This window comes from Eriocheir sinensis, chromosome 67 (assembly GCF_024679095.1).
Source record: "Eriocheir sinensis breed Jianghai 21 chromosome 67, ASM2467909v1, whole genome shotgun sequence".
Taxonomy (NCBI): domain Eukaryota; kingdom Metazoa; phylum Arthropoda; class Malacostraca; order Decapoda; family Varunidae; genus Eriocheir; species Eriocheir sinensis.
The window spans coordinates 1946194-1959671 of record NC_066575.1 but is presented as its reverse complement, the minus strand read 5'-3'; the positions used below and the strand labels follow the sequence as shown (position 1 = coordinate 1959671).

Here is a 13478-nt window from a genome sequence, read left to right as displayed (position 1 = left end):
TGCCGACCACCCTCGAGGCATTGCTATCTGTAATTAAGGTCATCTGGTTCACTGTGAATGCTAACTGTTCTTATATGATATGACCTTAAGTGTTTAAAATAGCATGCAATGAATATTTCGCAGTGTAAGTCAAATCAGACAGAGGTGAGGAGATGTGAGCCCAGTGGTGTGGCACAGACCACATCGCGGCTTCACTGTGCTTCAGTAAAGAAGAAATTAATACTCTGCAATCAATAGACAATCAAGTTTTCAGAGTCATGCTAGAAAGCACCTCGACACAGCCCAAGCAGTGATGTGAGAGCAGAAATTAGAGCCTCATCCAGTGTAGCAAGAAAGTATGAGATATGGTTAATCCATCTTATTTCTGAAACTTCTATTGTCAATATAGTTAGTACAGTATAAGAGGAATGCTGCAGAATCATGAGGAAAAAGCAGATGTTAGTTGTTATTAAGAGGAAAGGTAAGAAAATAGCAATAAGATTATGACATTAATTATTGATCAGATACTAAGTAAGAAACACAGTTAAGTAAACTCCGTGAAAACCCTGAAACACTCCTCGCGGGCAGCCACAACACTGTTTGGACACTGACGCAGCTGCTACATGCGAAACGCGTCAACACCTTAGCAACCCTTGGCCGGGGAAGCCCCTGACGCAGAAGCCGTTCCTTGGTGTCGCCGCCGCCTGCGGGCCCGCAGGAGCTGCCGCTGCCGCTCGATCGCTGCCAGGCGGTTCTTGATCTTGGCCTGGACGGCGCGCACCTCGGCGGGCGGCCCCGTGATGGTGACGCTGCGGGACTCCGTGTCGATGGCGGGCGGCACGGACACCCTCACGCCGGGGTGCTGCTGCTGCAGCTTCAGGAGCTCCTCGCCCCCGGGGCCCACCACGAGGCGCCGCCTGTTGGGCGCCACGTCCAGCACCGCCGTGGCCACGGCCTGCTGGCGGAGCCGTGCAGCCTCGCGTATCTGAGCCTCGATTTCCTGGAGGCGCGCGGCGACTTCCCGCGATGCGGCGACCGCCTGGCTCTTGGGGCCCCTGAAGGTTACGTGGGCGTCGGCGTCCTTCGGCAGCGGCACCGCCACGTGCACGCCGGGGTAGTCCCGCCGCAGCTGCCGGACCGTGTCCCCGCGCGGGCCGATGACGTGCCTGCGTCTGGCCGGCGGCACCGGCAGCCGCACCGTCACCACGTCCTCCTGCCAGGACTGCCGCACGCTGTTGAGGGGCGGGCTGGGCGGGGCTGCCTTGGGCTGGGCCGGGGCGGGCTTCTTTTTCGTCCGCGTGACCTGCTTCACCGTAGTATTCTTCTTCACTGCTTTGGTTTTTTTCTCATCAGCAGGAGTCATCGTCTTTCCCTTGACCTCAGCCTTTGGTACCGCCTTTCCTTTGGTCTCAGCCTTTGGCACCGCCTTTCCTTTGGTCTCAGCCTTTGGCACCGCCTTTCCCTTGGTCTCAGCCTTTGGCACCGTCTTTCCATTGACCTCAGCCTTTGGCACAGCCTTTCCTTTGGTCTCAGCCTTTTGCGCCTTCTTCTTCTTGACGTCAGTCTTGGCATCCGTCTTGTGTTCGTCTTTGACATGTGCGTCACCAGATGCCTTCAGCACATCTACGGCAGGGTCCAGCTTCTTGCGCCTCCTTTTCCTTTTCTTTTTCGTGACTGTCTTCCCCTCGAAGGGCAACGCCTCTGCCACCAGCAAGCTATTCTGCGGCTCTTCCCCCGCGAGACCCTCGGGGTCCTCGCTCACCACTTTGTCCTGCACAAACTCGCCAGGAACTTGCGGCTCGTCGGCCGCTTCCTCTGTTTTATCGGCGGCGTTGTTATCCGCATCATCATCTGTTCTTTCCAGCTCCGTGTTCTCTTCGCCACCGCCTTCTTCCTTCACTTCCTCACACTCCACATTCTCTGCGGTGGCCAACACGTTCATTTCCTCAGGATCTTGCTCCTCCACACACTCCACACAGTCGTCTGCAGCAGGGGGTAAGTCTGTAGGTGTAGACTCGGCGCCTACAGAATCATCATCTGCTGCCTTGCTCTCCTCCTTCACCATCATCTCCTCCACATACTCTGCTGGCGTTGCCCAGCATTCCTCTTCAGTGATCTCTTCTACAGCTGCTGTCGCTGTTGTCCAAGTTTCCTCTATTACACTCACATCAACTGCCTGGGTTGCCCAATCGCAGTCATCGGCTTTAGGGGCATCTACAAAACAGTCAACGCTTGGGCTCTCCTCTTGCCCGCTAACCCCCTTCACTGAGCGGCGGACGAGGCGACGCGCGGCCACTAGGCCCAGAGGCACCACCAGCGCCAGGATGACGCCCCAGCACAGGCGGGCCCCGAAAGCCTCGTGGTCGTGCTCGGCCTCGACCACCCGCTCCTCCAGGCAGGCAAGGAGCCGCCCTGCCTGGCGGGGCTGCAGCAGCAGCCGCCACCAGCAGGCCGACGCCTCGCCCGGCACCAGCCCGCAAGCCTCCAGGGGGTCCAGAGGGGGACTGGGGCGCAGGGGGCCGAGCCACCCTTGGCGGGCCAGCACCTCCCGCGCCCGCCACACGTTGGTGGCGTGGAGGCCCTTGTCCTCCCACGCCTGCACCGCCTCGCACACCCGCGAGGCGGTGGTCGCGGCCTTCCACGCCGCGCCGCCGAGCAGGGCACCAAGGCCCAGCACGGCGCCCATGAGAGTGGCCTTCACCATGGCCTGTTTGACGGTCTTCTTGAATACGGTGTAGAGTTCCATTTCAATCCGATGATGTGTATTTCAAAGTTAACCTTTGAATTGTAAAAGTACGGAGAGACGCTGCAAGGACCTTAGTGGAGAAAGGGGATGGTAACTTTGAGGGGGTTGGGGAACACACACACACACACACACACACACACACACACACACACACACACACACACACACACACACACACACACACACACACATACACACACCACACACAGTCCATGAACTTAACTGAAACGTTCATCTTTACAAACGTTTTGTCTGATGCGATTTAGGTATGTATACGTCCGTGTGTGTGTGTGTGTGTGTGTTGAGAAAGGACGAGCAGGAAAACCAGACCAAAAAAGTCAATGTATCCAAAATCATGATCACGAAACTTGCCTCGGCAGAAGAGTAACATACTACTGAGATTTTTTTTTAAACAATAGATGTACACAAACTGAAACTCCACATCTCCGCCGAAAATATCAACCTCGAACACACCGAAAAACTTAAGGAAGTACGCCCAAAAGAACATTTAAAATAATGACACGGAACAGCATAGGATGGGAAGATGTTGCAACGAAGTCCCCACTAAGACTATATTAGAAGAAAATTGATGAAATAACTTGCTTTGACAACTCAGACGGCTCAAGAAGTACTCTATAAAGAAAATATCTATGGCAAAACCAACACATTAAAGCTAAACTGAAAAAAAGAAAAAAATACTAGCACTGAGACACCACTCGAGACATGGAATACCGAGGAAGAAACAAACCCTCGAACACTTCCTTCTTCAGTGTTCAAAATTCAATCCTTGTCAAAATATCCATTTATACACAACACACACGAAAACAACACATCGAATAGCAGACGTATTACTCTTAGACAAAAACAGGGAATGAAGATGGCAACTCCCGGAAGAGATTCGTGACAGACAGAAAAATAAAGTTGATAAAGACAAAAATAAAGTTGATAAAGACAAAAATAAAGTTGGTAAAGACAAAAATAAAGTTGGTAAAGACAGAAAAATAAAGTTGATAAAGACAGAAAAATAAAGTTGATAAAGACAGAAAAATAAAGTTGGTAAAGACAGAAAAATAAAGTTGATAAAGACAGAAAAATAAAGTTGATAAAGACAGACAAAGGTAAAGTTGGTAAGTAGGCAAGAAAATGCTTCAACCAGTTATAAAATGATAAAATGGTAAAATGCTCTGTGTTGGAAAGAAAGATCTAGAATATTAAAATAAAATAAAAATGGACAAACAACTTCAGCATTCATGAAAAAAGACACTTTCCTGTTGACTATTACTGGAAAAATAACACCAAGCCATTTAAGCAATCAACGTTGAAAAAAATCGATCTAGAATATTAAAAGAAAAGGAAGACCAAGCAGCTTAACCCTTCAACAGGAAACCAAGAAATGCCACCAAAATGTTAAAACTGATTGGGTCATTTTATTGCTAACTTTCCAGCTTTACCATGATAATTTACCTCCATCTTTATCAACTTTTTCTTTACTCTTATCTATGCCAACTTTATCAACAAGAATACAATAAACCGTAGAATACAAGAAACAATAACCGTAGAATACAAGAAACGTAGAATACAATAATTGATAATTTATTGTTTTGGATCTGGATTTCGATTAATGATGCGCAGGGCACCCGTACAGTTGCATAACACGCATATTTGTTGGCTGCAGGTAAACAACAAGGGAACAGGGAGGAACATGCCATCCCAACCCCCAGGCAGGACAGAGTGAAAACAAGAAACCGTAGAATACAAGAAACAAGAAACCGTAGAATGCAAGAATGCAAGAAACCGTAGAATACAAGAAACAAGAAACCGTAGAATGCAAGAATACAAGAAACCGTAGAATACAAGAATACAAGGAACAAGAAATCGTAGAATACAAGAATACAAGGAACAAGAAACCATATCATAGTAGAAACATGAAACCGCTAATTAGGGAGCCGTTACAAAGACGAAAATCTCGACTCTTGCGGCAGCGAGTGTTTGTTTACATCCCGTGTGCCGCGGCGCCCCGTGTGTGTGTATGTGTGTGTGCCGTGTGTTGTGTGTCGGTGCGGCGCCCCCGAAGCACCTGTGGAGCCCTGACCGTCACGACAGGTAGGCACACGCTGTCCTGTTGTGTGGGTGTGCGGGGCGGCCAGGGGCAGGGGTGTGTGTGTGCGGCGAGTGGGTGCCGTGCCTCGCTGCCCGCCCCTGCCCATGTCCCTTGCCGCTCTATTATTATGTATTATTGGTGTGTTGGGCTCTATGTTATTGTGTGTTATGTGTTACTGATGTGGTGTGTTATTGTGTTGTTGATGTGTTGTGTCATGCCCCGAGATTTGATTTTCTCTTTCCTACTACTCAGTAATCCCACACGTCCTCTGGGTGTATCGAAACACACGAGAAATTAATCTCAACAAGGAGAGGGTATTCGCCGGCTGCCTGGGATTGAATCCGCGACCAGCGTGACGGGAGAGCCACTCCTTACCAAGTGTTGTGTAGTTCTCCAGACTGAAATTGAGAGAATTCGTAGCATGACCGATCATGGGTATTAATTAGTGTCTGTACTCAACGATAAATTGTGTGTGATGGACTAATGGTTATATGTGATATTATTCGTGAAAGAAATTAAGACACTCACTACGATGTTTGAGAATAAGTGCATCGAAGACTATTATTGAGGCTAACGTTGTAATTGTTGACGGCCCTCGTAGAGCGCTGCATCAGCGGTGGAACAGGGCCTGAAACCTCATCAACGGTATCAACGGTAACGGTAAAGAGGTAGTGGGATCAGATAAATAAGAAACACAAGTAATAAGTAACAAGTACCCCCTCGCCAAGTGGGTTATGGGAGGCTCTCTTATTAGGCCTAGTCGCTGCACTACAGTTGTGCTCTCTAGTCTTAATGCTATTTATGTGTTGGGTGTTGTGGTTTTTGCAGTACATCATCGCTGGGTATTACGTTAAATATTCATCAGTGGGTAATTACGTTGTGGTGACCCAAACCCGACGTGGTTGTTGTTGTTTTAGTTTACCCAGCCTGCTGACTGGCTGGACCATGGAAGAGCCCTGCAGATTTGTTTTTTAAATTTTCTTAACCTGGTAGCAGTGACGGGCCAAATTTGTGGCTTTACCGTGTAGCAGCGACAGGCCAAATTTGTGGCTTTACCATGTAGCAGCGACAGGCCAAATTTGTGGCTTTACCGTGTAGCAGCAACGGGCCAAATTTGTGGCTTTACCGTGTAGCAGCAACAGGCTAAATTTGTGCCATGATATAAACCCCCCAAAATAGATGATACATAATCTGATCACAAATGCTTTGATATATATTATGAAATGGTTTGTGTGAGGGGTGATTTTTTCTCATTTTTCTCGCTTGGAGGGACCATTTAGAAACATGATCCCCGTTGCTACTGGGTTAAGGGGGCTATTAGGGAACCCGTCAGAGGGGGGGTGTTGACAGACCAACTTGATTGACGTCAGTTGAGCTGGCCAAGTTGGTCTGTTGACGAGGACTGGCGTGTCTCTACCCGACGAGGATAGGTCTATGTTGGTTAGTCTGTGTGGTGGTCATTGGTGGTGGTGTGGCTCTCCTGGCCTAGATGCCATTTTCATGATATGTGATGTTGGTTATACATTGGTTTGAAGTCATGTCATTAGCACACACACAAACATGATGTGTGTGTGCCAGTAACATGGCGAATCCAGCTCATGATCAGGCCGTGGTGAATTACACGAGTATGTGTTTGTGTGTGTGTTTGTGCTGGTGACATGGCTTCAAACAAATGTATAACCTGCAACACATATCATGAAAAAGATATCTAGGCTGGGAGAGCCACACCACCACCAATAATCAGGCCTGGGATTTTTTTACTGACAGAGGAGTGGTTACTGTTCCCCCTTGAGCAAGGGGGATGGGGTGTGTGGTGTGTGAAGGTCCTGGCAGTACCCAGAGATTGACTATAATGAGCTTGCTTGGGTCAGGAGGATACTTGGTGGCAATGATGAGCCTAGCTGGTGATCAGGCTGTGGGTGGGTGAGTAGGGTGAAGGTGAATTACACACATACATTACATACACACAGCATACCTTGAAAAATTAAATCAACTAACCTCACCTGACCTAGTCTAAACTAACATACTTTGGATAATAATCTAAATAAGTCTAATCTATTGCCCATAAATAGTGTCTTATCAAGTAGTGCTCACTCCCAAGCCATTCTCGGAAATGTGCAGTTCAGCATCGTCACCACGGCAACTTGCAAATACGGGGTCCTTGAATTGCCATTGTAATTTCTTTAGTTAAAATTTTAGATGGGTGTATTACATACCAGATGTCACAGGCTACTAAGTAAACAATGTAAAGGCAAGAATATTAAAATTTTTTGAGCAACTTTTGCCAAAGTAATATCAAACATTGCTCAATGTTTACCTCAACACTAATATATGTAAGGTAATTGTGTAGATGCCCTCTGTGCCTCCAAATATAACTGAAGCATTCATATTATAGTTGAGGGATGAATTACATGACCAATTGTTCAATATATGAAGGTGCAAAGAGGTAATATCAAATTTCAAACTAATATATCAAACCAAGGCAAGGTTGCCACAGAATTTAGTTTGTTGTTGCCAAAGTGTAGGAGTGTAAGGATTATTAACCTTTATCCTAATGCATGGTATAGAGCAGTGGTTCCCAGTGTGGTGCGTGCACCCCTTGGGGTGCATGAGCTGATCACTAGGGGTGCGTAAGGAAAAAAAAATAATGTAATGATGGATTTTATGTTTCATTAAAATTTCAAACACATTATTAACTGACATTGTTTTAAAACTAACGTATGCTGTACGCTTCAGCGTAGTTGTTTGTTCTTCATTTGAAACTTACCCAGACTGAGCACATTCATCCACCCCACAGGTACATTTTCGTTCAGTTTTGATAGCCATCGCTCAGAGCTTCATACTTCGCGAGCACAAAACGTAAAAAATGGACAAAATTTCAGGAAATTGACTGAAACTTAGTACTGTTCGAATCTTGGCGGGGGTGCGTGGAGTTGGTCACAGCCTGGGAGGTGGTGCGTAGCCTGAAAGGTTTTCAAACTGCTGGTACGTATAGAGCCCCTGATTAGATTTTTTTTTCACTTTAGTTCTATATATGATTGCTATAACTAGAAAGAGATCACACACTAAATTTTCTATTTATATAAATAAATTTATATAAATATTCTACTCACCCACCACAGTGACCTAGGGCATTCATGGTGGGTTGTGCTATGCCACCACCGCCTACAATTAGCTCGAATTAGGTGTTTTATGGCGAGCCCTTTTTAGGGTCCACCGTACCACAGCCACAAATCGTGAAAGCCCTGAAAAGGGTCGGCCAACGTTCTCGGGTTAATGATCACAGTGCTGCCTAGTAGCCATTCGGCAGTAAATCGCTTATATTTCTGTGGGGGCAAGGTCACTGTTGGGAATGGCCTCCATGGTGTGGACATGTGACATGAGGAGGCTGTCTGCACGAGGTGAGGGGCTCTGCCCTCACTGCTCATCACCAGCATTTTTTTCTTACATCAGTGGAAACAAGTTTTGGGCATAACAAACAGAAAATGAAAGCCCAATGAGCACTGCTCCAGTAAAAGAATAAAGAATGAAAGAGAATAAGAGATGAGTTGCAGTTCATAAATATACAAAATAATTTCTTGCCTCTATAGATTAGTGTAGTTGTGGAATAAGAAATGCTCTTGACTAATGGGGAGGCTGTGGCCGAGTTGTCAGCGTGTGGACGTGGTGAGCCCGGGGACCCAGGTTTGAGGCCCACTCAAACGGTAATCCCTCCCATATGCAACATAATAAAGCCATCAGACCATCCAGATATTGCTGAAATTTGGATACAGAACAATATTCTGACAGATCCTACTGACAATATGTAGTACAGTGTATATCACCCCACCTTTGATGTTAGCAGCGTTCCTCTGTTTCTAAGTTGCAGTATTTAGACATTAAAACACACATAAGAATATCCAGTGTAATGTTGGTGGGTCAGGGGCTATAAACTGTCTGCGTCAAGAGTTGACCAACCAATTTTTTTGAATTTGTAGGCCGGGCCAACCAGTCATGTCAGAATCTTTGTCCAGATACGGATAAGTAAAGTCGGATATGGAGCATTTTCAGATACGGGATGGATTACTTTTGTTTTCTTCTTTTTCTTCTTCATCTAATGTTGGATGGGCTGATGAAGACATTGTCGTCATTCACCTTGTTTTGGAGTGGACTGTTTCTGCCTCATGATCCCCTTCCTGGCAGGCAACTCCAGTTCTCGGCTGAAGACCTCTGCTGTTTGTTATACTTTTATGGTCAGATATTTTTCATGCATTCTCTGTAGTAATGTCACTTAGTCAACCTTATAATCAATACACAACTGTCTCTTTGCTGTTTAGGAGACAGGTGTGCCTCATTTGAATATATCTCTACTTGTAAAACAGGAAAAGTATAAAAAAAAAAAAAAAAAAAAAAAAAAAACATGAAAAAAAACTAAAGTAAACCAACACTGCCTTCCTCAAAGCATGAAACTCAGGAAACAGTTATAAACAGGGAAGACAGAGATCAGAATAGTTATCAATAATACCTCAAACGCATCACCTAAATAAAGAGTAGAATAAAGAATAAAAGAAAAAAACAATAATTACTCCATAGTCCAGTTAGGAAACAAAGAGCAAAATACAGAGTAGAATTTTTTCAATGATACACAATTCCCTAGCCCACCAAACACTCATTTTCTTTTAATTTAACGCGTCCCATACTAATAAAAAGTGGCAGCGTTACAATAAACTACCTGCGGGGCACGCATAAGAGCAGGCTCATTTACACCGTTGTGGGGTGATATTAAAATGAACGAGCGGGATCCCGGAGCACCGCCCTTTAATTGTGTGTCATGACAAGCGCTGTGTGGATAATGAGGCACCTGTTGCGTGGACCACTTTCAATATGTGTTTATGTCTGCCTGCATGTTTTATCTTCAGTAAATTGCACATATGTATACCTGACCAAAATAACAATACAATGAAAGCAGATGGAGGTGAGGGCAGGCGATGGGCATGTAACAGACAGATAGACGGATGTTGATTGGGCCAAGACTTATTGAGGGAGGGTGTGTGGAGGTGGAAGGGAAGGGCTGTGGTTTTGTGTTGTAATGTTTTATGGGTTAGTGGTGTGGGTTTGTGTTCTTCTTGCAAGGAATGTTATGTTTTTGTCTTCTTTATTTATGTTGTGTTGTAATGTTTTATGGCTAGTGGTGTGGGTTTATGTTCTTCTTGCAAGGAATGTTATGTTTTTGTCTTCTTTATTTATGTTGTGTTGTAATGTTTTATGGCTAGTGGTGTGGGTTTGTGTTCTTCTTGCAAGGAATGTTAAGTTTTTGTCTTCTTTATTTATGTTGTGTTGTAATGTTTTATGGCTAGTGGTGTGGGTTTATGTTCTTCTTGCAAGGAATGTTATGTTTTTGTCTTCTTTATTTATGTTTTCATTCATCATTAAATTTTTCTGTAATTATATCTCTTCTCTTGCTTCCTTTTCTCATTGCTCTTGATCTCCGTTTATTGTCTAGGCCTTTTTCTTGCTATTTTACTGTTGATGATCCTTTTCTATTACACGCAAGCACACACACACACACACACACACACACATCAATGCCCTGGAATGTTTCAGTGGCCGCAAGCATATGTTAGAATCGTTACTGAAAACAAAGATATAATAAGAAAATAAAGTTGACTTTAATAAATGATCAGATATTAAGTAAGAAACAGTTAGGTAAGTAATCCCTGTGAAAACCCCGAAACATTCCCCGCTTGTCGCCACAACACTGTGTGGGCACTGACGCAGCGGCAACACGTGACATTGGCCTCAACACCTTAGCAACCCTTGGCCGGGGAAGCCCCTGACGCAGAAGCTGTTCCTTGGTGTCGCCGCCGCCTGCGGGCCCTCAGGAGCTGCCGCTGCCGCTCGATCGCTGCCAGGCGGTTCTTGATCTTGGCCTGGACGGCGCGCACCTCGGCGGGCGGCCCCGTGATGGTGACGCTGCGGGACTCCGTGTCGATGGCGGGCGGCACGGACACCCTCACGCCGGGGTGCTGCTGCTGCAGCTTCAGGAGCTCCTCGCCCCCGGGGCCCACCACGAGGCGCCGCCTGTTGGGCGCCACGTCCAGCACCGCCGTGGCCACGGCCTGCTGGCGGAGCCGTGCAGCCTCGCGTATCTGAGCCTCGATTTCCTGGAGGCGCGCGGCGACTTCCCGCGATGCGGCGACCGCCTGGCTCTTGGGGCCCCTGAAGGTTACGTGGGCGTCGGCGTCCTTCGGCAGCGGCACCGCCACGTGCACGCCGGGGTAGTCCCGCCGCAGCTGCCGGACCGTGTCCCCGCGCGGGCCGATGACGTGCCTGCGTCTGGCCGGCGGCACCGGCAGCCGCACCGTCACCACGTCCTCCTGCCAGGACTGCCGCACGCTGTGGAGGGGCGGGCTGGGCGGGGCTGCCTTGGGCTGGGCCGGGGCGGGGTTCTTATTCGTCCGCGTGACCTGCTTCACCGTAACATTCTTCTTCACCACGGATTTGGTTTTTTTCTCATCAGCAGGAGTCATCGCCTTTCCCTTGACCTCAGCCTTTGCCACCGCCTTTCCCTTGACCTCAGCCTTTGGTACTGCCTTTCCTTTGGTCTTAGCCTTTGGCACCGCCTTTCCTTTTGTCTCAGCCTTTTGCGCCGCCTTTTTCTTGACGTCAGTCTTGGCATCCGTCTTGTGTTCGCCTTTTACATGTGCGTCACCAGATGCCTTCAGCACATCGGTGGGGCCAAGGTTCTTGCGCTTCCTTCTCTTCTTTTTCGTGGCCGTCTGCCCCTTGAAGGGCGACGCCTCCGCCGGGAGCGTGCTGCTTTGCGGCTCTTCCCCCGCGAGACCCTCGGGGTCCTCGCTCACCACTTTGTCCTGCACAAAGTCGCCAGGAACTTGCGGCACGTCGGCCGCTTCCTCTGTTTTATCGGCGGCGTTGTTCTTCACTGCTTTGGTCTGTTTCTCATCAGCAGGAGTCATCGCCTTTCCCTTGACCTCAGCCTTTGGCACCGCCTTTCCCTTGACCTCAGCCTTTGGTACCGCATTTCCTTTGGTCTCAGCCTTTGGCACCGCCTTTCCCTTGGTCTCAGCCTTTGGCACCGTCTTTCCATTGACCTCAGCCTTTGGCACAGCCTTTCCTTTGGTCTCAGCCTTTTGCGCCTTCTTCTTCTTGACGTCAGTCTTGGCATCCGTCTTGTGTTCGTCTTTGACATGTGCGTCACCAGATGCCTTCAGCACATCTACGGCAGGGTCCAGCTTCTTGCGCCTCCTTTTCCTTTTCCTATTCGTGACTGTCTTCCCCTCGAAGGGCAACGCCTCTGCCACCAGCAAGCTATTCTGCGGCTCTTGGCCCGCGAGACCCTCGGGGTCCTCGCTCACCACTTTGTCCTGCACAAACTCGCCAGGAACTTGCGGCTCGTCGGCCGCTTCCTCTGTTTTATCGGCGGCGTTGTTATCCGCATCATCATCTGTTCTTTCCAGCTCCGTGTTCTCTTCGCCACCGCCTTCTTCCTTCACTTCCTCACACTCCACATTCTCTGCGGTGGCCAACACGTTCATTTCCTCAGGATCTTGCTCCTCCACACACTCCACACAGTCGTCAGCAGCAGGGGGTAAGTCTGTAGGTGTAGACTCTGCGCCTACAGAATTATCATCTGCTTCCGTTGGCTTGCTGTCCTCCTCCTTCACCATCAACTCCTCCACATACTCTGCTGGCGTTGCCCAGCATTCCTCTTCAGTGATCTCTTCTACAGCTGCTGTCGCTGTTGTCCAAGTTTCCTCTATTACATCACTATCGGCTGCCGGGGTTGCCCAATCTTCCACCAGTGCCTCGCCGGCATCGGCTTCAGGGGCATCCACAAAACAGTCGGCGCTTGGGCTCGCCTGATGCCCATTAACTCCTATTACCCAGCGGCGGACGAGGCTACGCGCGGCCACTAGGCCCAGAGGCACCACCAGCGCCAGGATGATGCCCCAGCACAGGCGGGCCCCGAAAGCCTCGTGGTCGTGCTCGGCCTCGACCACCCGCTCCTCCAGGCAGGCAAGGAGCCGCCCTGCCTGGCGAGGCTGCAGCAGCAGCCGCCACCAGCAGGCCGACGCCTCGCCCGGCACCAGCCCGCAAGCCTCCAGGGGGTCCAGAGGGGGACTGGGGCGCAGGGGGCCGAGCCACCCTTGGCGGGCCAGCACCTCCCGCGCCCGCCACACGTTGGTGGCGTGGAGGCCCTTGTCCTCCCACGCCTGCACCGCCTCGCACACCCGCGAGGCGGTGGTCGCGGCCTTCCACGCCGCGCCGCCGAGCAGGGCACCAAGGCCCAGCACGGCGCCCATGAGAGTGGCCTTCAGGACGGCCTGTTTGACGGTCTTCTTGAATACGGTGTAGAGTTCCATTTCAATCCGATGATGTGTATTTCAAAGTTAACCTTTGAATTGTAAAAGTACGGAGAGACGCTGCAAGGACCTTAGTGGAGAAAGGGGATGGTAACTTTGAGGGGGTTGGGGGACACACACACACACACACACACACACACACACACACACACACACACTCATTCAATCGCTCACACACACACACACACACACACACACACACACACACACACACACATTCGCGCGCACACACACACACACACACACACACACACACCCACACATATATATATATATATATATATATATA

The 13478-nt window shown here is 48.8% G+C and overlaps 2 protein-coding genes across 16 annotated transcripts in view; one reads left to right on the top strand and one right to left on the bottom strand.

Annotated features, from left to right (window-relative positions):
* Positions 1 to 498: 498 nt before the first annotated feature.
* On the bottom strand, positions 499 to 13277 carry LOC126987904 (proteoglycan 4-like). Of its 15 annotated transcripts, none has more exons than XM_050845416.1 (3): positions 11525 to 13277; positions 1478 to 1591; positions 501 to 1417 (listed from the first exon to the last, which is right to left on the bottom strand). In XM_050845416.1, the coding sequence occupies exons 1-3, from the start codon at positions 13187 to 13189 to the stop codon at positions 623 to 625; spliced, it is 2574 nt and encodes an 857-aa protein (XP_050701373.1). In that variant the 5' UTR covers positions 13190 to 13277; the 3' UTR covers positions 501 to 622. The 15 variants fall into 15 exon arrangements, with proteins under 15 accessions (XP_050701369.1, XP_050701373.1, XP_050701375.1 ...); XM_050845418.1 differs by having other exon boundaries at positions 501 to 1387; XM_050845425.1 differs by lacking the exon at positions 1478 to 1591 and adding an exon at positions 11273 to 11299 and having other exon boundaries at positions 501 to 1282; positions 11750 to 13276.
* LOC126987906 (uncharacterized) overlaps positions 4691 to 13478 on the top strand; it is a 298554-nt gene continuing 289766 nt past the window's right edge. The window contains exon 1 of the mRNA XM_050845484.1: positions 4691 to 4828. The gene's annotated coding sequence lies outside the window, so the exon portion shown is untranslated. The remainder of the gene's footprint in view (positions 4829 to 13478) is intronic.

Coding starts and splice junctions, on each gene's coding strand:
- LOC126987904 (XM_050845410.1), bottom strand. CDS start 13,189: ATGGAACTCTACACCGTATTCAAGAAGACCGTCAAACAGGCCGTCCTG. Junction 1,592..11,524: donor GCCCCACCGATGTGCTGAAG/GCATCTGGTGAC, acceptor GATGTGCTGAAG/GCATCTGGTGACGCACATGT.